At 45.3% G+C, this 25702-nt stretch overlaps 1 protein-coding gene across 6 annotated transcripts in view; it reads left to right on the forward strand.

The window, feature by feature from the left end:
* The window catches only part of FAM107B (family with sequence similarity 107 member B), a 271881-nt gene that overhangs the window by 236302 nt on the left and 9877 nt on the right, over positions 1 to 25702 (forward strand). For all 6 annotated transcript variants that reach the window (XM_085652939.1, XM_085652940.1, XM_085652942.1 and 3 more), the window contains one exon: positions 3694 to 3847. In XM_085652939.1, coding sequence (XP_085509065.1) covers positions 3694 to 3847 — 154 coding nt within the window. The remainder of the gene's footprint in view (positions 1 to 3693; positions 3848 to 25702) is intronic.

The following is a 25702-nucleotide window of genomic DNA, read 5'->3' on the forward strand; positions in this document are numbered from 1 at the left end:
TGACTACCATGTTGGTAGTAAAATTGGCCATGTGCTTGTCTTTTCAGGTTTCGTGAGACATGATGTTTAAATACAGTGGGCTTACAGCTCTCCCATAGCTTACCATTTGTTAGCTCCAGCGTCACTCTCATGTTCTTCATCCCTGCTTGTCACGGCATGTGGGCCTCATATCAACTTCTTGTGTTTGGCTCTCCCGTGGAGCATGGAGCAAGTACCAATGTCCATCCACTGCTCCCGTTTTTGGAACTTCTTTTTTCTTTGTGTTTGAGCTCTTCATATGAGTGCTTATGTTTTCATTCTGTTTCCCCTGTCCCAACTATGTAGCTTCTATTCCCTCCTGTCTCCCTCCTATGCTGTTTCTTTTGCCTTCCACACTCTACCCTGTGCTCTATACCACTGCACTCTACTCTGCACCATCTATGCCACTGCACTCTGTCACTCTACTTTACACCGCTGCACTCTACACCACTTTGCTCTTCTTTGCACCACCATGCATCTTTGTCCCTCCAGTCTACACAACTGCACTCTATGCCACTGAACTCTTGGCCACTGCCCTCTACTCTGCACCACTCCGCTGTATGCCACTGTATACAACTCTAAACCACTCTACTCTAGACCACTACACTCTACGCTGCTCTACACTGCACTACTCCAATCCACTGCACTTTATGCCACTGCACTCTGACACTACTCTATGACTGCACTCTACACTCTATTCTACCCTACTCTGCATAGCTCTGTTCCACACCACTGGCCACTGCACTCTACTCTACACCACTGCACTCTGCACCACTCTACGCAACTGCAGTCTATGCTATTCTACTCTGCACCGCTCTATTCTATACCACTGCACTTTACCCTGCACTACTCTACTCTAGGCCACTGAATTCTATGCTGGTCTATGATGCACTTCTCCACGCCACTGTGCTTTACGCCACACCACTCTAGCCCACTGCACTCTGCCCCAGTCTACTCTGCACCACTCTTTGCCACTCGCTCTATACCACTGCACTCTACAACACTACTCTGCACCTTATGCCACTCTAATCTACTCTGCACCACTCTGCTCTGCAATGCACTTTACGCCACTGCACTCTACTCTGCACCACTCTACACCCCTGCACTCCGTGCCACAGTACTCAACTTTGCATCACTGCACTTAATGCCTCACGGTACTCTACGCCACTCTACCCACTGTACTTTATGCCACGACACTCTACGCCACTGCATTCTGTGCCATTCTACTCTGTGCCTCTCTACTCTATGCCCTTGCACTCACTCTGTGCCATTCTACTCTGCACCCCTCTCCATCCTTTCTCTCTACGTCCCTCTACTCTCTGCCGCTCCACTGTACATCACTCCACTCTACCCCAGTGCACTATATGTCCCTCTACTCTGCAGCACTCTACTGTGCATGCTCTGCACTACTGCACTGTATGCCACTCTACTCTGCACTACTCTACTCTGCACCACTGCACTCTACACTAGGCCACTGCACTCTACTCTGCACCACTCTACCCACTGCACTCCATGCCATTGTACTCAACTCTGCACCACTGTACTTTATGCCACTGCACTCTACTCTGCAACATTGCACTCTACGCCACTCTACTCTGCATCACTGCACTCTATGCCACTGAACCTTAGACCACTGCACTAAATGCCACTCTACTCTGTCTCTGCAGTCTATATCACTCCACTTTACGCTATGCCACTCCACTCTACCCCAGTGCACTATATGTCACCCAAATCTATAGCATACTACGCCACTCTATTCTACACCACTCTGCTGTATGGAACAGCACTCTACACCACTGCAGTCTGCTCTACTCTACGCCACTCCATTTTACTCTACGCCACTCTGAGCCGCACCACTCTGTGCCGCTCCACTCTATTTTACGCCACTCTACTATATAACACTCAGTGCCACTTTACTTCACGCAGTGCCACTCTACCCCACCCCACTTTACTCTAAGGCACTCTATGAGACTTTAGTCCACTCTGTTTCACTCTAGGTCACCACTCACCCTGCCACTCTACTCTATGCCGCTCTACACAACCCCACTCAACTCAACTCTCACTCTACGCCGCTCTACTCCCCCATTCCACCCCACTCCATGTAACTGTAGTGCAAAACCACTCTACGCCACTCCATTCCACTCCACTCCACTCTACTGTACGGCATGGCTGGAAGATGTTGGCAAAGCCAATAACTCTCTTGCAGGCGAAATCTAATGGCTTTGCCAATGCTGATTTTGTTTTTAGGTGTTGTTTTTGTCATGCCAAAGAATATAACGTTTTATGGAAATTTATTCATGTTCAATACATTAGTTTAAAGTAATGTGATTGTGTAATTTGTATTTTGTAACAAAATATTTGTAACTATACTCTGGTAAAATGCTTGTATGAGGTAGTACAACGTTCGTGCAAAGCGCTCAGATACACTTATGGATTTTGGTTGCACTTTATAAAATTGCAAAAATGAATGAACATATCCTTGGAGATGTGTTTAGTGAGTTTGTGGACTAAATTAGCTTCCCTCAGAAAGAGATGTGCACTGTTACCAATTAGTGGCATTTCACAGATTGGTTTCGTCAAGCTCTTGAAGTCTTCGGCAGATTCAAATGCAAACCTAATGCTCTCAAAGTGTCTGTTGATGATATTAAATGCAAAATTGCAGCATACTGACTGGCACTTCACTAACGGCACTAACTGTACTCCTCGGATGTGCCTGCTTCAGTATTAAGAATGGTTGGCAGTGATGATGAACAGTAGTGTATCTTGAGACTAAAAGTACATTTAAACTTCATTTAAAGTACATTTTCAGTGAAATTGCACAAAATGTACTTGTTGTAGGGGTCCCGCATATATTACATTGCTTGAATGATGTTTCGAACAGATATAAAACAGATATACAATTCACGTCATTTAAAACCCCTTTCAGCTACAAATATGTAAAGGTTAATAATATACTTACAGTAAATGTTTAGTTTTTGTAATCGGATGGAGCATTTATTTTCTAAAGTATATATCTAATTCTAACATTACCGCGAGACATGCAAAGGAAACAATTCAATGCAAAGTATGGAGGCCTGAATAATAACTACTGTCTCGGTCTGTGTCAAATTGGCGTGTTTGTTGTGAGAAAATTATTCATTTTTCCCAATGCTCATTGCATCGATGTATGCTCATATAATGTTTTTCTTAGTTTTTGGAACAACAACAAACATTCTACATTTTTAACAAAAAGACATTTTACCTAAATATTATGTATGTGATGTTACACCCAAGGTTATCTTTTCCAGCGAATACAGACAGATGTGTGGTAAAGAAAGCTCGACTGTTTAATCTACTTAATAGCAAAAAAGTGAGACTATATTTAATGTGCCTCACTTCTTGATACACAAATAATGTAACTTTTAACTTTGTTTATGTCTTTTCTGTTACAATTATTATAAGTTTGAGCAATACAAAAGTGAATGTGTGTGTTAGGCATTTGTGTGCCATCTTCCTGGTATCTTGTATTCTGGTTCGAGTTCTCAGTCAGTTTTCGTCATTGCTGTTTACCTTCCAAATGTATTTTTCTGGTATGCGGTTTCTGCTTTTATTTGGCTCTGTAGTGTTCCATTATTATATCTTTCAGTTTTTTTTAACGACTATTGGTTATCTCACACATGGTTAACTTATTTTTAGGGGCATTGCGCCTCAGAACAAACCTGAATTACAAAAAGTGATGGAGAAGCGGAAACGAGACCAGGTGGTAAAACAACACCAAGAAGAGGAGGCACAGAAAAAGAAATCGGACTTTGAGATTGAGTTACAAAAACGACATCAGAAACTGGAGCAGGTGAGGCATATATAACAGCATTGCAATATTAAAGGTGTGGTCACTGTGTGTGATTGACATTTTGGGATGCCATCCTTCACTTGATGAGAATTAGTTAAAATATGTATATTTGGTTAGCACACCCAGCCTTCCGTTGCCTGGGCCAACCAGTGCATGGCTTAATTAAGTGTTCATTCCTTTGTTGGAAATCGTTGATCTCGATTGACCAAAATGCCAGAATTAGCAGCAAGATCTTGCACCGCCCTTGACTATCCATTAGATCAGAGGGTTGACTCGTTGGCTCTTCTTTAGGCTCGCATTACCCTCCTATTTGCTGATGCATGATTGTGGGGAAGACAATTAATGAACAGTACACAATGCAAATGTGGTTCTTAGAGCTTTGCCTAATTTCTGACCAATCATTTAACTTTCTTTATGATGTATGGTATCATAGCTAGCAGGTGCAATACCAAGAGTAACAAATCGCAAATCAGGCATAGCAATTACTACACCTGGCTATCCCCAGTTGGCATCCATTCTGGGTGTGGGTAGCCAAGTTCATTTTCAATACAATAGAAATTCAATCCTATGTGTAATTGTATGACACAAGTGAAATTCCACTACTACCTCTCAATAAATTTGTTTTAAAAAGTATGTTCTATTCTAGTTAAGGTGGTATATTTTGTGTGGCCAAGCACCACTTGGTATTGATTTACATTTGTGAGTGAGACTTTTAGCTGCAGGTTCCTCTCCTTTAGAATATTTCCCCAGGCGTGAGACTGGAACTGGAAGCTTTTCAGCAGTACCTCTGCACACTGGTAGGCAACGCCATGCAACTGTGCACTGACACCGTTCTGCTCCGGAAATGACGTGCAGGACCTAGATAGGTGCCACTATGACACACAATTTATTTTCTTTCCATGCCACAAGACGTGGATCTGAGCCTCTCTCTTGACTCTCTGAGACATTTTCCTCATAAATGTTCAAATTTTACAGTGTGCTAGGGAATGTCACCCCCAAAAGCAGCAGGTTTTAAAGATTGTAGGAGCGGTCACAAACAAATGTCTGTGGCAGATCCCCATCAGATATGCCTGTGGGGCATTGGGTCGAATTACGACTCTGTAAGGCCTGCAGTAGCAGTGCGTCGAACAAAAGACGCCATGATACCGGTCAAAGTCGAAAGTTTGTCCGCATTCTCAATCCAGTGTGCGACTAAGCCATTCCAGAGGTCGGTCTTTGCAGAAATAAAAATTGTCCGGTAAATTGAAGAAGCATAAAAAATTTAAGTGGGACATGGCCTCAACTCACCATCCTCGTTCACCTGAGAAAACGAGGGGTGGCATCATGGCTCTCGATCTCACACCGGAGTCAGTCAACTTCGGAGCCAATTCCACAACTGGTTCCAGTACAACAGAGTTTCTTCACCGACTCCCTCTTCGGGCCCCAAGGAGCTGAGAGGCCTTCTAGCTGGAGTACCACCGGTGGGTTTGCTCTCGGCATCAGTTAGTCCTTCAGAGCCAGTCACAATGCCTCTGGTTTTGACCCTGCCTCCAGCACCACAGTCTATGCAGGTTCCTGGAACTTTGATGCCGATGCCGAATCCATCGCCACATGATGAGGAGATATTCCGACTCCAAGTCGGTGCCGATCCGACCTCGCCCGAGGCCACCTCGACAACTGTGATCTGCTGCCTTCTCAAGAGAGAACACACACCCTACACCACCCACCTTAGAGGTTAAAACTAATATGCTGATGAAAGTCCTTCAATTGGGGCAAACACCCTCTTAGCCCCTTCTGCCATTCAATGACACATTGACAAATACCTTATTGGGTGCCTGAGCTAAACCTGGAGTTAAATCCAACTGCATCCTGGGATGCTAGTCCCTTGCCGGCTCAAGTCCTCCCTTGTGTCCTGGAAGATCTCTGACCTGTCCTTGCCCAGGTAATTTGAGACGGTTGTGATATTCCTAAGTCCACATTTGTTTGTGGCTTAGACATGACCAATTCAATCGGGTGAGCCATTGGCATCAGTGTTGCTGCTATCAACCAGGTTCTTAGGCGATGTCCAGACCTCCTTTATCGACATGCCTTTTGATGGGACTCGCCAGTTTGGGGACAGGGCTGATTCCGCTTTAGAGCGATTCAAAAAGAGGAGGGCCACTTCAAGCTCTCAAGGATTATCCACCAACCCTTATGCTCCTGTTGTGGCATTGGTTCAGCTGCCCCTTACTGCTAGACTGTCCACCGTCTAAAAGGAACCCAGTAGTGTTGCTGGTGAGGCTGTGGTGTCCACCGTCCCAGCGGTCAGGGCCAACTGGCCGCTCAACCTACCCATGCAGCCCTACCTACTAAACCCCTGTGGCTTTGTTGTACCATAAGACTTGCAGTAATGTATGGAGTGCGCAGTACCTTTAAGAACTTGTTCTGAGTAAGCGAGCTCCTGCTTTGCAGAGAAAGATAACTTGTCAAAAATAAATGCATCCCAGTTGCTATGTTTTTGCTTTTAAGTTAATGCTTTATGGCCCGCGCTGCTTTCCTGCATCGGTTGCTCAGACTTCGTTGGGCATCTGATGCATGAGGACAGCCTGCATGGAGGTCCTTATTTAATACCTTCTATTTCACAAAATAAATGCTGTACTTCTCTCCGCTTGGCTTCCGAAGTCTCTGTGCCCTTAGTGGAGCACAGCTACCTGGTGGAAGGCAGGATCTAACGATTTTTACCAGGTTGGCATGCCATAATATCAGATAGGTGGGTTCTTCAGCTGCTTGCACAGGATATGCTTTCCGTTTCCGTTCCTCTCGGTCACACCTTCCATCATACTATACATGACTGAAGGAGGATCAGCTGTCTTTTATGTGGCAAGAAGTACATGCCCTTTTGGCCTGAGAGTGTGGCTGCACCAGAAATGGAATGTGGTCGCTGTTCCTGCTACTTTCTGGTACCCAAGAAGGATTGAAGCCAGGGCTGACAAACTCAGCTATTGTTGTCTAGTGGATCACAAGTGACAGTTACACCCAGAGATGGCCCAAGGTCTCTCCCATGAATGGGGAGAACCTTGGCTCGGTCTATTTGCTACCGCTGAGCACGTGCAATATCAGCAGTTCTGCATGTTGGAGTTTCAAAGGCGTCTTTCACTAGGAGACATGTTCCAACTCGAGTGGAACTCTGGACTCCTGTTTGCCTTTCTGCAAATACCACTTCTGCCCTGAGTTCACAATAAGACCAGGATAAACCGGGCCCAATTCATCCTAGTGGCCCCAGATTGGGCACGGAGCATATGGTACCCAGAACTCATGGACAAGAGCATCTGTCTTACGATCAGGCTTTCCCTCCTAGAGGATCGGCGGTCACAACAGGGCAGGGTTCTGCACCATGGCCACCATTTTCGCCACCTTGGTGATTGAGTGGTGACAGCTGAAGACCTTCGAACTTCCTCCAGAGGTGTTTGGATGTCATCTTGGCAGCCAGGCCTCCCTCAACAAAAACTTATTACACATGTTATTGGGACGTGTTAGTGGGTTGGTGTCGTTCACGGTAGATAGACCTCCCTACAAGAAAAGCTGTCTGGTGTTTTGTTGTGTGTTTTGGCTCTATCCTGGCAAGGCTTTGCCCCGAGTATGGTTAAAGACGCTGTACACTGATTACATCAATTTGCTTTTGGAGGCCATGTCTCTGGGGGTGTGGACACTCAAAACCATTTGACAGCAGCTCACAGCTGTGGTGTCTATATAGTCCCGCACATCCTTTCTGGAGCACAACAGCGTCAGTGCAGATCCTCATGGCTCCACCGGCTGGTACACAGAGGATTTTTTGCATTTGCTGGATGAGCCCTTATTGCTTAAATCCTTTGTTGCTATGTTTTTTTTTTTTTTGAAAGGTTTACAACAAACCGTTCCGCCCTGTTCCTTATTCATGCCACAGTGAGACCGTATCTTGATCCTTATATTTCTAATGTGCACTGCCTTCGAGCAGCATCACAGCTTCCCCTTGCGAATTCACACCCTCACAACGATGTTCCTTTTTACCATCACCTGAGCGGGTGAGTGAGCTTCAGTCTCTTTGTCTCAACCCGCCGTACACCACATACTTTCCAACAAACTATCACTTTTCAGATGTTCTATGCTTTGCTTCACCTCTCTAAGGAGAAGGAGCAGAGACCCCATCGCTTAGACCCCCAAAGAGCACTTGAGCTTTCACATAGATCGTACCAAATAGCACTGGATGAATGATAAACTCTTTTTGGGGGTTCTTTGGAGCGACAAAAGGTAAAGCTGTGCAGAAAGAACCATCTCCTGCTGGATCATGCTGTACATTATGATCTGCTATGCCTGCACAGCCTTGCCTTTTGTTGCCTCCAAAAGGACTGTATGCGCATTCTACTAGGTACAAAGCTGCTACTACTGCATCTCGCTCCTCCCCTTCCTGGCCAAGGTTCGGAGACAGCCGTCAACCGACAGCTCACAGTCTACCTGGAATCCAACCTCCTGCTTGACCCCTCTCAATCTGGTTTCTGCTCGAACCACAGCACAGAAAGCATCCTTATAGGCGCTTCGGACGACGTGAGAGCCATCCTAGACTGCTACGAGTCAGCAGCCCTGATCCTCCTTGACCTGTCAGCGGCCTTCAACACAGTCACCCACCACCTCCTCATCATCCAAAGACTTCACCACATTGGCATCTAGAGCAAAGCACTCACGCTATTATCCTCTTTTCCCACCAGACACATTCAAAGAATCTGCCTCCCGGCATACATCTCTGACCCCAAGAGCATTATCTGCGGCATACCCTAAGGCTCCTCACTCAGCCCCACACTGTTCAACGTCTACATGACTCCGATGGTACCCATCGCTCCTAGCCACTGTCTCAACATCATCTCTTATGCTAAAGACACCTAACTTATTATCTCCCTCACCGAAGACACGGGCACCACTAGAGCAAATTTCCAGAACGCCATGACCAACGTCACGGACTGGATGAGAGCTAACTGCCTCAAAAACGCAACACAGAGAACACCAAAGTTCTCCTCTTTGGAAGACCCCACTCCCCGTGAATGACTCCTGGTGGCCTCGTGCCCTTGGATCAACACCCATCTCCACCACCCACACCCGCAACGTCCGTATCATCCTCGACAGCGACCTCCCCATGAGACAACAGGTCAACTCGGGTGCCTCCTCCTGCTTCAACACCCTCAAAATGCTCTGTAAAGTCTCCGGATGGATCCCAACTGACACCAGAAGAACCATCACACAAGTCCTCATCACCAGTCTTGACTACGGCAACTCCCTTAATGCTGGAACCACCACCACCCTCCTCCTTGAGCGCCTCCAAACAATCCAGAACGCAGCAGCAAGATTCATCCTGGAAATGGCTAGACCATCCTACATCACCCTCCACCTCTGTATGCTGCACTGGATCCCCGTCAAGAAGAGATGCCACTTCAAGCTGCTCACGCACGCCTACAAAGCCCTCCACAACATGGGACCTGAATACCTGAACAAACACCTGACCTTACACCAGTCCACCAGACACCTGTGGTTGGCCTCCCTGGCCCCCACCACCATCCCCTGCATCCATCGTATTCGTGCCGGAAGATGGCTTTTCTCCCATCTTGCTGCCAAGGCCTGGAACGACTGCCCCATCCACCTCCAAACCACTGCCTCCCTCACCAAATTCAAGAGTGGCCTCAAGACCTGACTGTTTCAGTAGCCCCTTTCCATGCAGTGTCTGGATGCCCCTCTTGGTGATTAGCGCTCCCTACAAGTATTCATTGATTGATTGTCTGCATTAGGACACGGAATCCCTGTCCTGGACATCTGCCAGGCAGCTACGTTGGCGTCGCTCCATACATTAACGAATGTCACGGTCCCACAAGTCTTACCTTCTGCTTCTAGAGTAGTCTGGCAGGGAGGACATGAACAACCTCCACCGTCTCCCACCTCTCCCCTGTCCTAGTATTGTACCTGACGGGGTTGGTGGTGGAGGCCGGGGGGAAGGAATCCTAAAAGGCGCTGGTTCTAATGTCAGTGTGCAGGCCCAGTTGGATATACCCAATGGAGTTATAGGAACCTCTTATGGAATACTGCCTGCAACACAAACCAACAGGTAATCAATACCGCCCCCACTAGTACACAAAAATACACGCTAGGGAAAAGCAGTCAGGGGAAAACAGCTATAGTCTCCTGGAATGTGGTACTCGGGTAGAGATGTGGGGCCTCACACACCAAAGGAACACAGAACATAAGGTCGGTGCACCTCCGCGGATGAAGGAAGTACAAGAATGTGGATTCCAATTAAATGAAAATGGAGTATCGAGCCCTCCTGCGCGTAAAGGAATAACAAGAGGAGAGACGGCACATCCTTGTGCGTGACCCTCTTACAACATACATGAGCGCTCCTGCGCTGTGAACAAACCAGGCTGGAAAGGCAATGTGCTCCTGCGCTTTCCACCGATTTATAATGCTGGAAGGGCAATGCGCACCTGCACTGTCAACAAACAAGGCTGGAAATGCAATCCACTCCTGCGCTTGCCACCAATTACATTTTGCTTTTACTCATACATGAGCGCTCCTGAACTGCTTCAGTGAGTAAGTGACTGGTTCAGGGCCCATGTGCACTTGCGCTAGCCACAACAATGTAAAACTCTACCAGTGCTCCTGCGCTGACCGTAGTACTTAATATTTGATGGTATAAAATTAAACAACAAAGGAAAAGGCAACGCGCTCTTGCATGTGCCTTAAAGCAAGGTCTGACAGCGTAACACAAGATTCTCCGCTTGTAACAGAAAAGGCAACACGCTGCTGCGCGTGCCTTAATGCAAGGTCTAAAAGCGTTACACAAGTTCTCTGCACACGTAACCACGCGCTCTGGCGCGCGAGGTACGAAAAGACTTCTGCACCAGCACTCCTGTGCTGGTACTAGTGTTACAGTGCCTGTGTCTTCCACCAGGAAAATAGGGAGGACGAGATTGCTCCGTAGGCTCCGACTCGGTCGTGGTCAGGTTTCAGAATCAGAAGCACTTAGGGCTGAGCACTGCAGGTCCTTATGCGGTTATGCCAGAAACCGGTCCTAGGAAGCTTGTTTCCGGTCCAGGGAAGACATGGCTTGGCAGTTCGGGCTGGACTGTTCCCATGAGGCACAGGGTCAGACTGATTTGCATATGGCAATGTCTGAACTGGGGTGGCAGAGTGGGCTAAAGAACGGTGATGGATTAAACCCAGATCAGTTGACTGGGGGTGAGTGCTTGCAATGTTCAACACTCAGTCCATCATTTCCTTTGGTTTTTGCTTATGCGGTCTCAGCCAGAAGTGCCCTGGTGGTGACCTATGATTTTGCTTCCTAGTACGGAAGCACGAGTGCTAACCCTGCAGGAAATGGATCGCACACACGAAGGCATATGGACTGGATCCATGACACAAAGCACTATTGTCTGGACATTCAGAGAGGGGCAGTTTGCCTGCTCGATCTTGCAGGTTTTTCTGGTTTGAGTTCATTCTCAGACCCACCTCCTAATACTGTTTTGATATATATTCAAAAGGTGAGGATTCTCTGGCTAGAGGTTTCTATAAGAAGAACAAGTTAGTTACCTTGGGTAATTCTCTTTCTGATAGAGACTCTATCTAGTCGAAGATTCTTCACCAATCCTCCTCGTTCTGTGAGTGGACTCTGTCTTTTATTAGAATCCCAAGTCTAAGATGCTGTACACTGATTACATCAATTTGCTTTTGGAGGCCATGTCTCTGGGGGTGTGGACACTCAAAACCATTTGACAGCAGCTCGCAGCAGTGGTGTCTATATAGTCCCGCACATCCTTTCTGGAGCACAACAGCGTCAGTGCAGATCCTCATGGCTCCACCTGCTGGTACACAGAGGAACTGCAGAAAAAATTCCGGATCCTGTCTTGACACCTGGAAAAAATATTCAAAATGTGAGGAATCTGTGGATAGATAGGGTCTCTACCGAAGGTTTGCAACTTGTTCGTCAAGAAAACTAGATAGACTTAGAACCCCTTCTTGTGGGTTCTGTTAGTGGCATGTTAAAAATTTATTTGACTAGCCAGTAGGTCTCACCCAGAGAACCTATTGGCTCTGCTAGTGCTTATATCTCCCGGAGGCCTGACATTTGTGTGACCGCCATCTTGTAATGATTTTTTAGTATAGAAATAGAAAGAATCATTTAAACATGGCCTCCACATATTCGTGTGTAGGGATGATGGTCATCTTTGAATGATTCTCCTTTTTCTCTAGGAAAAATAATTACAAGATGACTGCTTTGCGCACAAACGTTCTGCAGCAGCTTTTTTTAAACTTTATATTTAATGTGCCCTCTCCCCTCCAGTATGGCAAACTGCTGTCTTGAAACAGTAAGTTAAAAAATGTACAGTATGCGCGTGGCATGGCGTAAAATAGAAAAAGGCAAGTGGTCTGTAGGCAACTTAGACAAGAAAGCCATTCAGTCATGAGTAAGGGGCTAATCCAAAGCACACACTCTTAGTTTCTAGTATTGTAGACATTATGATTTGGACAATAGATAGCTAAAGCTGTCTCTAGGTGGAGACCTTAAAAAGCAATGGGAAGAATCATTGGAAAGTTGTATCCCCATAATTTCATTAATTTCTATGACACTTCATAGCCCTATTGAACCAAAAGTGATTACATTTTTTTGTTCTTACAATACTGATGTTGCCATAATTCTCACTCGATACAGAGGCTCTGCAGAAAGGTCCTAAGAGGCAGCAATATTGTCAAGCAGAAGTTAAAAGTTAGGATAGCAGTCATTAAAAGAAAGGCAACAAAGTGCATGGAGAGATAGGGCTTCTGAAAATGTAAAACAAAAGACGCATGTTGCAATAGTGTGTGTGTTTTGTGTTGGTATAATCCGTACACATGGTGTTTGACTATAAATAAAGACCCTAAACACAGAGACTCGCATTAAAATCATCACCGTATTAACCTGAAAAAACACACTTCCGTCAACATGCAAAGATCTTTTCAGTCCAGAAACCCTCCACGGAGATACTTTAGCCTACCGCACACACATGTATACAATAAACAACATCCATATACCTAGCTATTGCCATCCAAATAGACAGTTTTAAAATCTTCACAATGGTGAACATATGAAAATACACAGATATCACCCAAAGCAGATGCCTACACACAAAACCGCCTATCCACACATACATTTCCACCCTTTCTTAGGCCCTGCAAAGGCAGAGAGATCCTCACAGTCTTAACTGTGACCCACATGCATGCACACATACAACAAGAACACATATGCACACCCCAAGGACACAAATCAAGCACACACAGAAGTATGCACAAATTCAATAATGCACTAGTTGGTGATGTTGATGTACACAATCCCCTCGTACTTGGGTCCACGTTCAGCATGTTTTTTTAAATGGGCCTCAGGGTTATCTAAACTGTGCTTTTTTAGGTCTCGTTGAGCCCAGCGCATGCGCTGGCTCGGAGAGACATTTTGCATGTGAGTTTTCAAAGTGCTGCTGACTGGCCTAGCGCTTGCGTTCACGCGACCGTGCACGCGCGAACCGCTAGCCTTCAGCAGCACTTTGAAAACTCATGCGTCATCGCAATCACTTTTGCTTTCAGAGCGATCGCGATGACGCACGCTTTCAATGCTTGTTTTTAAAGCCGGACATCCGCATTACAGCTGCATCCTCGTGACGGATAATATGTACCTGGAGGCCCACAGTTGATAGGGCATCTGTAGCACATTGAAGCCTGGTTCCAGTTCCCTGGCTGGCTTTGTCTAAGCCTGTGGCATGTTGCGGTCATTTGAGCGGCAGCGTCTGATAAAAGCAGGAATGCATATCAACAATATTCCACAGCCCTCACTCTCCCAGCAGACACTGAATCTATTAATCTCTGTTTCGCCTCCAGCCATCATGATTTCACCAGTTATTCTTCCTGGCTGACCCACACTGTGAAATGGGATTTCTGAGGGGACACGAGCAGCGCTTCACTGGGGCTTAGTGTGCAGGGTTACCCCCGCTTCAAAGGCAGGCTCTGTCTCCCGGCGCTACCGTCCAGAAACTGCAATGCGGTGTCCCTGTGCTCAGGGGTCCCTGGCATTTATCAGGTAATTGGCGGGGGCCGGTATAAAAGCCCCTTTGCCGGGGAAGGCCTTAGTGCGCTATCAGCCCGGTACAGCTGAGGGGGATGGGACTCTGGGGGCACAACAGCCTGGGGCCGCCACTATTATTAGAAAGCTGAAAAAACTGAAGGAACACGGTTCGAAAACAGCTATATATGTCATATATATGAGTTAATTCTGCTGCTGCACTTACAGATCTAGTAATATCAAGCTCAAAATAAACAAACGTTCTTCACGTGCAGCGTACCAGAAGTGACACATCACTGACCTCACAGCGCGTAGAAATGATCGCATTTAAATATCTGCCTGTACGAGCAGATAGCGGCATGTATTTATGGATGAACGGATGGATTGTGGTGGATGGATGGATGAAAGTGACCTAGATGGTTGGATAGACAAAAAGATATGTGCGGGATACAGAGGCATTTCCATAATTTGCAACACAGGTGTGACGTGTTTGGCACATACAGAATAGGAAGTGAAAACAGACTTGTTTTATAACGTACGACAACAGCAACATTTCAGGGTTATGAATTCATGCATAGCTTTTGTATATATTTCAGCACACCCTGGAAATCCCCGATTCTTCCCGACTGTAAATGTCAGAATGCCACGCAACCAAAACAGCCCCCCACTCCCCCCCCCCCCCCCCCCCCCCATGATTGCCCTAATCCGCTATCTGCTTGGACCACTTTGTTTATGCCATGTTTTGGAAAATGGCTGACTGGTGAGTGGCCAAACCTTTTAAATAAAATAACACTTTGCTAGGATTTGTTGGCATTCTCTGTTTTCACCAATATGGAGGGGACTCTCTCTGTGAATAAGCGAACGCTTGTGAGACAGACATATTTCCCTAATATTACCACAAACATCACCTGCAGCAAATGCTTGCAGTCTCCCATACGTTGAAAAATATCCCTACAGTGTGCTTTGACAAGCTCAAAAGAGATGTGATTTGCTAATGTGGGCCACTTTATCCGCTTCATGGTTCGCTAAAGGGGCACTTTTATTTTGGTGCCTGGGCCTATTTTTAGCCCCAGTCTGCCCCTGGGCAGAGCACGAATTTGCGTCAGAATCACTTGTTTCATCATAAAACAAGATTACAGATGTATACTCTAACCCAAGAGCACATTTGAAATATATTTTAATATAATTAAAACAGAAAACAACCCAAGAACAGAAGACTTTCTAAACGGTGGAAGAGACCGTACGATGAATGAAACATACCGACTATTTTGGGAGAAAAAAATATCGTTTTCAAAGTAACATATGTCTCACTAAAAATGGATAGGCGGATTGACGAAACCGCTTTTACTTGATGGATCGAAATGGATGTAGTTATAAATACACACCTACATGCCCCCCCCTCCCCCGTTATGTAAATAACATTATCTCGTTAAAAGATGAGAAACTGTAACTCGACCAAGGCTTTTAATGAACAAGTACAATAACTTGTTTTTTTCTGCTTACCAGACATAGTCTGGTGTCAAAACCCCACACTGTGCACCTGGATGTACTCAAATTGATACATTAATAATTTAATAACTATACAGTGTGTGCCCAGCCACCGGATTCAAAATGGCCCCTGCGCCGTAGAATGGGCAGCACCGCGCTTCTACTTCCGGCTAATGACTCCTAGAAAAAGCACGTGTTTATTTATGCCCCTGCCCACTCCTTTCCACTTTGTCTTTGATCCATAACATAACTTGAGTTCAGTAAAACATAACAAAAAAACAACAACCAGCAATCCGGAATCAGGACACGGATCCCTCAGGCATAAAAATTGGCTGTCAAATGGTGGCCGGACGTTCTCCACAAACAACGCTTCTGCGTAATTTGATTTCCAGCGCTAGGTGACCAACCGAAGACACAGGGTCCTTGTTAGTTGGATCGATTTTGTTACTTGGAGTATCCCATGTAGTCAATGCCTTGTGTATTGTTTTAGGAAATTTGGGAAAGCCATTGCCTTTTTTGTGATTCAGCGCGAAGTGGGCAGGGACGGACCTTTGATCAAATTGAATGCGTTCAAGCAATTCTTTTTGTACGATGGCCTGATTGCTTATACCCTTTAAGTGGTTCTCAAAGGTATTGTTATAACACAACCAAAGGGTACAGTCACCGGGGTGTTAATAATAAAGCAATCTGGCCATTTGGATGCAACTGACCCTTTAAACCTCTTCCCAGAGCGCTTTATCCCTTTCCAGCAGACAATGGCACTTGCTACTTTGAACAGAGATCACTCCGGGGGACGTGTCGCTGGATGCTCAGTTGAAACGTTTGCAGGTCAGATGTGATTTATGAACTTATCACGAACGCAGGCCTTGGTGTGAGAGGGCATTTGAAACGCTGACTGAAATATATACCCCACACTGTCCACTTATCTTTGTATATCATAGGTCATTCCATTGGCCCCCCAAAAATAAGACCATACACCCTTTTCCCCTAAGGTAGGGAAAACCAATCATAATTTAGGTGCAGAGAATCAATCACACCGGTTTGCCTTAGTGCAAACGCACCTGCTGCACTAGTGAAAGCTACAACACCCTTGTGCTGCCCAGTGGCAAATGGTTTCAGATGGGGCCAGTGGGAGGCACAAACATTTATTATTTGTTGAAATGTTGTGGAAAAGAAAGCATAGTCGATTCATTTTGAATTTGAAACTGCGCATTGTTGGTTTATCTGATAGTTATATTAATTATGAGTAACAACCATCTCATTTTTTCTCAATTGGGCTTATGGCACACACGCACCCCCCCAATCACTACCACCACCACTTTGTTATTGGTGACTCGCGATATCTCCCGAGAGAATTAAAAAAGTAGCGCGCTAATGGGGACTGCGCTAATTAATTCACCTTTTGTGCAAAAGAGCCCCATAATTAAGAGGTCACTGTGACACATTATAGTGTTGTAAATTATACCCCACGGATGCATCTTACTCACGATTCACTGAAAACACTTGAGTCGATTTTCTCATTTAGCATCCAAATGAGCAATTAAACTGTGCGCCCAAGTGATTGGTAAACTAAACGGTTTCATTTTAAAGATACAACTGACTTCGAACATTTAGCAGTTATTCAAAGCATCGTTTACTTCGCACGTTGACCAGCAGAGGGCGCTTTGTGGTAACTTCTCACGCAGTGACGTTCGCCCCCCACTTCCTCATTAGTTTAGTTACCGATTGAATGCCCCCGGCGCACCCTCTAACTGCGAAGCCATAAAATTCATTCAATAGCATTAGCCTTTCTAATGTTTCACCCTTAAATCCTGCCCTGCGGTCAGTGCTTTAAATGGAAAAAGAGAAGTGCCGGTACTCACCAAATTGTTTCGGGTGGGCCTGGGAGGGGCGTGTCTGGGGGCGTGGCTTCGAGGCAGCTTTGTACACTATCCGCATTTTCTTCTTCAATGTAAAGTGCCCCAGTGCCCTTGGCAAAGTTCTGCTAATAGCTGCATGGTGTAATTGGTGTTTGTTGTAATTGTATATAGCGTGAACTTAGCCTGAGGGCATTAACGTGAGAAGCAGACGTTTTACGCGAAAGCAGACTTTTGTTTTTTATGGCAGAAGGAGGTTTAAGTGATTTGCCCTGGATCACAGGATGTTGAGCCCACGCTGGGATTTCACCTGAGCCATAAAAACAAAAAGTATGCGTTCATGTAGAACTTGTGCTTCTCATGTAAAGCACTTTAATGCCCTCCTGCCAAGTTTGTGCTATATATAACTGCAAAAATTGACCAATGTGCCCTGCACACACGAGCCGAACTTGGCCGAAGGTTCCTGAGGCGCTCTGACAGACAATGGCGCTGCAACCTTTCCCTAGAACTGACAGCGTGACAGTTCCAATGTCGAGAGCTCTAGCTAGCAAAACCACACGCATCTACCTGTCCTGTCGCACTGTCAGGGTGTGAGCAGGGCCGGCCTGTAGCATGGGCGAGCTGGGTCCAGGCCCAGGGCGCCAGTATTCCGAGGGGCGCACAGAGCTATGCGCATTAAGGCAATACCAGCAGCAGAACCCCTGTCATCTTGCGACTGCCTTGTTCATGTCCCTGCCTCTGTCTGACTTGCCAGATTAGAGTTGTTGTAATCCTTTTGATTAGACTTTTGGGCAATGTTTAACACCTCATTGTCCCTTTCTTCGCGCTCCTTTCACCGTCTCAGCCCTGCTGAGGCACACACCAACAGACGCATCACCGTGAGGCAGCTAAGCTATTGGTGAGCTCGGGAGGTCCCGAGGCGTTTGGATTTAGCAGGCAGGCACAGCTTATCAAAGGACTGACCAGTCAACTCACAAAGGACCCTCTGCTGCCTCACTGCAGTCTCTGTTAGCAAGGGCGCCACATTTCTCTCCGCCTAAGGCGCTATTTTAACAAATGCGGGCTCGGAGTGTAGGGCTGCAGCCGCAACCTAGCGCCGGAATACACTCGCTATTAACTGTCACGCGCCCATAACCCAGAGACTGACCACAGCATGCCACTAGGCGTACCGGTACTCTCCTAACACAAGGAGAAGTCCCGGTACTCAATGGGAGAACACGGAAAAGTTCTGGTACTCCGTACCGGTGAGTACCGGCCCATTTAAAGCACTACCTGCGCTTAGCCTGACTTCATTTTTTTAACTTAGACAGGTCCAATATTGTGGAGCGGAGGGAGCTTCCCATTGACTGGCTGCGACGCGTTGTTCAGGTTGCATAAGTCTGGCCTTACAGCAGCGTTTCTGTCCCTACTGTTCCACGAGCAGGGTTATATATTTGAATTTCAATTGCATTTCGCACTCGCCACTTTTCTATCCGAATTAAACTTTATTTGCTTAAATCACAGACACCATACTAAAACAAGCATTTGCAAAGCTAATAGGTTTTTTCCATGGTTTATGTAAATAAAATGGCTGGGGTAGCTGCTGGGCAACTGATTATATAAACAAGCATTTGCAATGCAATATAGGTCTCACATTTACGCGAGTTTCAGCTATTGACATTGCAAAAAAACAATGCCTTTAAATGGCAATAGCTTAAACTCGAGTAAATGCGAGACCTATTGCATTGCAAATGCTTGTTTTTGATGGATCAGAACGTAGCAGAAAATCACTTTACTATTGAGTAGTGTTTGAACCATGCAAACTTCAGGGCCCCGTTGCTATCTTCTTAAATAATTGAACTAAAGGTATACTAACTGCCGATGGTGGTATTTAAAGTCTCACTAACGAATATAAATATTTATAACAAATTTGTATTTATAAAACTCCTCCCTTCCCCCTTTTTTAGGGAATGCCTCCCATCCTCTCCGGGATGTTTTATTCTACCTTTTAAGCTCCTGGCAAATAAATAAATTATAGGGCGATGGTGAAAAAAGCAAAAAGGACTACCCTCATTTTCGGGCGCAGGTAAAGGTATGCTGGGAGTCAAACAATTATGCCACTGAACATACTGTTTCAGACTCCCTTACATGCCATTAGCTGTGCACATGGGCACATATGCCACAGCAAACTTGTTTTTTTTTTTTTAGGTATTACCCCCACCAGATAGATTTTAGCTATATTTAGGCAAAAGCCTCTTGTGGGACATACAAAAAAGTATAGTGCATTTAGAGCCAACCCGTTGTTTACCATTGGTTGACTTGTTTGTGATTTATTTTTTGCTTCTAATTCCTTTTTTTGAATTTGTCCCTCTCTTCTTTACCATCCTTTTGATTGGTTAACTTGTATCCTTCCACTGCTGTTATTTAGGGAACTACTTTTTTCTTAAAGCACTCCAGGAGGGTGAATGTATTTTCAAACTCTCATTTGTGTGCTGCTTATTGCCCCAAATATATGCCTGTGTATTCCATGTTGATCCTTCCTTCGCTGACTTACTATCTCTCCTGTGTGCTGTTTTTCCCTTTTAAAATCCTCCCTTCACCCTGTGAGCTCTGTGCTGCTTCCTCTACCTGCAACCCGATTTTGTAGTTTTTTTATTTACACGCCACACACTACCTGTTGCTTCCATCCCCCCACCCTCCCCTCGCAGACCACAAAACTAAAATAAGAAAAGCTTACATTTTCTGTAATGTCTTCCAATGACTTGCCGCTATACAGAGCTGGCAGAGGCTCTAGAGTTCAAAACGTAGCAGTTCGACCACCTGTAATAATAATCGGCAGATAGGGAATCCAGCGGTTTTCAGCAAATGTCCAGTTAATGTTCAACTCTAATTTAGGCCTTTAGTATGAAACCATTCGAAGGTACGAATAGTGGTTATACCTTTATCACATTTTCTTTCTCCAAAATTTGCTTAATTCAGTTTTTCATATAAGGAAAACAAAAGACAACATAGCAGCGTTTTCACATATTGACAATGTTATCTAGAGGTCTGGGTTGGGGGAAGCAGTTCCCATTCAGGAGAGGGGGTCCGACATAGATTTTAGTAGCCTGAGACAGAGTTGAAATCGCAAACCTCCCTCCTCACTCTTATATCGTAGGACCTAGTAGATTTGCGAACAAGGGGGCCAGAATCCATACCCAATTTCACCCTCGGAGCTAAGTAAGGTGGGCACTTGCGGCCTCCACCCAACCCGATCTCTGAGTCCTAACAGGTGACGTGCGAGCCCGAGTTCTCCCTCCCGCTCACTCTTGCCGGTTACATGCGCGTCACTGTCCTCACCTCTCCCATCCCGCGTATCCCTGTCATCACGCTTCCTATCACTTCCTGATAGTACGTCCAGCATACTGGACCACATCTCAATATACCTCTTTGCGTATTCATCCATACACACCTTCCTAAGTCTACATTCCTCGGCTACCGCCCACTCCTCAGGTCTGCTTTCCAACAAAGCAGCGTCGGGTATGGGACTAGCCCAATGAATAGCTGTGTGGTGGTGTGCTAATAATAGGCCAAGATGGGCACATTTATAACACATTTTTGTCCCTTCCGTGTCGGGGTGGGGAACTGGGAGGGAGGTCAGCAAACCCAATAGACAATGACGTATTGAAATCTCTGCAGCCACCCTCGTCACCCTACACATTTCGCCACGTACCTCACCCCAGTATGACCAAAGCTGTGCACAGTTCAACGCCACGTGGCAGAAGTCTGCAGGCGTTGTGGCACACCTCATGCAACCCGGCAATCTTGCAGGATAGGCTCTATAAAGCTGGTGCGGGGTCAGATAGTCCTGATAAAGAAAGTAAAAATGCACTCATTTAAAGCAAGCATTGCTTGCCATCTTGCACACATGTTCTCGCGCCCGCACCATTTCTTTATCACAATTTCGTCAACAATCCTGTAAGGTTGCTCGCAAGAATGCGAGCTGCAGGTTTAGGAATCTTTTCGCTCCAGACTCTGGGATACCCGTACCCTTTGTGGTCATGCTCTACCCCAAAAATATTTACAGCTCAATGGCACGCCTAGGAGTTGGGTGGATTGGGGAAGGTGTTAACCTTATATCACGAGGCAATGTGTCCCAGAGACAAGGTTCAACAGTATATCAAAATACAATCAAATAAAGAAAGGTCTGAAAAATTGAGTTCTAGAACAAAATTTTAAAAAACCATGAAGGTTAATTGAAAATAATAAAAATATACAGTACAGAAATAATAAGGTGTAGATGCAGCAAATTTCATTTAAATGCATAAATGTATTGCCATGAAGGCACTCAGTAATATATACAGTGCAGAATAAAAAGCATAATCAAAATAGACTAAGGGCCTGATTTAGAGTTCGGCGGGTGGGATACTTCAAACATGACAGATATCCCGTTCACCGTATTACAAGTGCTTTGTATCCAATGGCACTTATAATACAGTGGACAGGTTATTTTCCATGTTTTGGACAGAGTAACCTATTCCTTAAACTCTAAATCAGGCTCAAAGTCTCAGTTGTGCAACAATCCGAAATGGGGCAGCATCTCTAGTAAAAACTCAAAAAGCTGACCCCCAAATTCAAGGGTTTGTGAAGTCATTTTATTCATAAGACTAAGAAAACATTCGAACTGCAATGACACCACGATGAGCGAAGAATTGCATTTTCAACAAATCAAACTACGGAATTTTAAATTGTCACATAACCCTGTCAGATTAGCATAAATCCTCTACATAAATATTGATTAAGCCCCTCTGATTTTTTTTGAAGTCTTTAAGGACAGAGTTCATTCCCCAACTTTCCTATTCAGTGGAACAAGATCACCCCAGGCACATGGGTGCTACAAATCACAGCTTAATGCATATGAGGTTGTCTTTTTAGGTCTCGCCTGGTGTTAGCAGCGCGCATGCGCTGCTCTCGCCATACAAGTGCTTTTTGCTATCGATACATTTTCCAAACTCGTTTAAAGGCCGCCCCTCTCTCCAATTGGTGCGCGTCATCGTTTATGTTAAATGATGGTGCGTGATTGTAAAGCGGGCTTCTCGGTGATCGCCTTGTCCACTTTTAGGATGGCCCATGTGGACAGGCAGTCACCATCTTTGTTTCTGGCACAGCGCACACTTCCATGCGCTCATGACGTCAGCCCTCCCTTCCTCTCCACGCCCACCCCGTGCCTCTATTGTGTGATCACTTGAGCAACGCACTTCAGGAGGAACAAACGCATCAGCCGGGAGCGCCCACCATTATGTTTCGCATTCTTACCGTTAACTAGTTGTTAGGGCACGGTGAAGTCATTACAGGGACCTTGATGTTATTGTGTGATCACTTGAGCAGCGTGCTTCAGGAGGAACAAACGCATCAGCCGGGAGCACCCACCATTATGTTTCGCATTCTTAGCGCGAACTCGTTGTTTTTTCGTAACTTGATTTGTGCATAAGCAGCTGCTTGAAATGATGTCACCTTGCCCCTTGCACTGGGGGTGCTCGCTTTACACCGCTTCCTCTGTTGCCTTCTTCGATATTTGCCTTGTTTGTGGGTTTGGATAGATGGCATTTATCATCTGCTTCTATGTCCCAGCTAAAATGTGTCTTCATTAAGATCGGTTAGTCATGGGAAGTAATTACTATATCTCACTAAAGCATTGCTTAGAGTGCTCTTCAAAAACAGAAAAAAAATATATGCTAATAAAGTCTTACAACAAATCCAGTCCATTAACAAATCAATATGCCAAAACTCCGCAAAAGTGTTTGTGGCCGTGCTAAATTATGTAATCAATTAAAGCATTTGCATTTATTGTGTGTGTGCATCTGTGTGTGTGTGCATCTGTGCTGCCTGACATGCTCTTTGGCAAGGCCCAGTTGTGCTGAGTGAAAGAGCTCCCCCCCATCCCCTCCCCACTCCATTAAGCAGCCCTGCACCTCCCTTTATTGGCCTCGCTGCCAACCCCGGTCCGCCCCTTCTGCAGTCCTTGCACCTGTCCCCCCGCCCTGGTGAAAAGCGGAGACCGGCGTCAGGGGTTCCAGGAGGCAGATTTCATTCTTGTATAACTTTTGCGGTAGTCCGAATAAAATAAACACTGTTGCGGCTTCTCTTTCAACGTGTAGTTCTGTTTAAGTCTTTTCTGCTGGTGTGATGCTGTTTTCAGTCCATTGGAGTTCTGACACTACTTCCTGTCGGAGCCTCGGATGGAGCAGTTTTGTTCTAGAAAATTCTGCTCTTGTCTTAGATTTGAACACCCAAGGAGCTTGGAATTAACTCTTTTTCCAGCCTCGCACACGGAAACATGTATGTGTGTGTGTGTGCCTGTGTGTTTGTGTCCATGTGTGTGGCATGTGTGTGCGCATGTGTGTGCACGTGTGTGTGTGTGTGTGTGTGTGTGTGCGTGTGTGCGCATCTGTGTGGGTGTGCGTGCCTGCATCTGTGTGCATGCCTGTGTGCGTTTGCCAGTGTATGTGAATGCATCTGTGTGTGTGTGTGTGTGTGTGTGTGTGGGTGTCTGCGTGTGGGTGCGTGCGTGTCCACGGCAATGCAATGCTTCACTTCTGTGAAGATTAACATAAAAATTATTTTTATGTTTGAATCATAATTGCTGTTGTCAGAATGAAATGACTGCTGATGTGGTCAGGCCTTGCCTCAACATGGGGTTCTGATTAGGTGTTTCCCGCCAGCCTGAAGTGTGTTTTCAGTCAACCGGAGCTCAGTGTCGTGGTTCCTCTGGTCAGAAATGTGAGCTCACATGTGTTTTTCAGTTAACTATTGTTCCCACCCTCCTAGGCGGAAACACACACGAAAGGTGTCCTTAGGGCAGGGCCTGAACTCTGGTAGCGTAGAATATGTGCGGTGTTTTTAAGGAGTCTTACCTACTCATGTAAAATGAGTAAAGCAGGGTGCAGTAGTGTTGAGGTGCATAGAGAGTGCAGAACGAATAGAAGAACTTTCATTTAGAAGTTTTAGGTAATTCACAGAAATATTCGTTTGTCTAACCACAAAATCTCCCGAGCTGCAGGCTGATAGCTGTTTTCAATGATCTCTTGACCTCTCTGTGGATGTTAGAAAGAGAGAAGAGAGAGACAAAGGAAGAAAGAGAGCACTTTACATAAGTACTACTTCCGTTACAGAAATCTGCCCAGTGGGTGATAATGTGCTGCTTGGCTAAACACTTGTAAGGTCCCAAAGGCGAGACCTATTGGCTATGCCAATGCTTGTTTTGTTGCTGTAGATGGGACAGTCCCAAACCAGCAATTGGCTAACAGAAGCTGTATAATTTGAAGAAAATCCACAAAAGTCATATTTCACTTATTTTCTTAAATGAAAAAGGAAGGGACTATGAGTCTCGCTTGTACTAGTGTTAAGCTCACTAAACACGTCTGTAAAGTCAACACAATTCAAGATTGCCATATTTGCTCGATAGCAGAAAGGGAATTCTATGTGAAATGCACAGACTTGTGTTATTCATTGTAAATGTAAAATATCACCAGTTCTGGATAGTGGTGGGTATTTCTTTACTACACTGTCAGAAGGACACAAGCAGGTCAGTCAAACTGCTTTTCTAGATAAGGTCCACAGTAAATGTCAAAATAAAGACCAATCCAATTGCAAGTTTTAATAATAAATTGAAGCAGATGCGAATGCAATGTGGACCTTGACTTACCAGATTCAAGTGTGGTGACAAGGGTGATGACTATCCAGAGAAATAGTCCCCTTTACCAGAGGTCAGTTTCTTACAGCAAGATCTGTGATGATGACATTGCACATTAAATTAGTGTCAAATGTCAGGTTACTTATCAAATCCATGCAGTTATTGCTGTAGAGCCAATTGTCAGATACTAAGGGTTTTGAGGACGATTCAGGGTTTTTCACTTGAAGTTTGCAGAGTTCTGCAGTAGTGGACACAAAAGATTCTCAGGAGGGGAAGGCCTTTTCCTGGCTCTGTTTCTACAGCAGTAATATCATTAGATTCCTCCTCCTGGTGGGAAGCTCATAAAGGACATGCTGGAACAGGGCATGCGGTGCTCACAAGAAACGGCACATTAAGGTATCAGAACAAACAACAGTAAGTATACCACTAAAAACATTCCAGGGTCGCACTAACAGTGCAGCGACGATCCTGACAGAAAAAACTATTGCAACGTATAAATTACTGTAAGCTTGCATATTTGAAACAAGCGAAAATGCCTGAATGTTACATTCAGATACTGACAAATTAAGTTCAAGGAGAAAGCTCTATTGATTAAATGGCAGTAGGTACTTACATAGGCTTTTCCACCGACACCACTCCACTTGTGGTCAGGAATGTAAGGCAGTCTTTAATAACAGTGATACAATTTTCACCAATATTGTATTAGCAAACCTAGTTTGCGCATCGGAGATATTGGCAGCTCCATATGGGAAACGTCCTTTACAGAGCCATTTCCAATTTTTTTTCACTCACTATATAAC

This window comes from Triturus cristatus, chromosome 4_1, assembly GCF_964204655.1.
Source record: "Triturus cristatus chromosome 4_1, aTriCri1.1, whole genome shotgun sequence".
Lineage (NCBI taxonomy): Eukaryota > Metazoa > Chordata > Amphibia > Caudata > Salamandridae > Triturus > Triturus cristatus.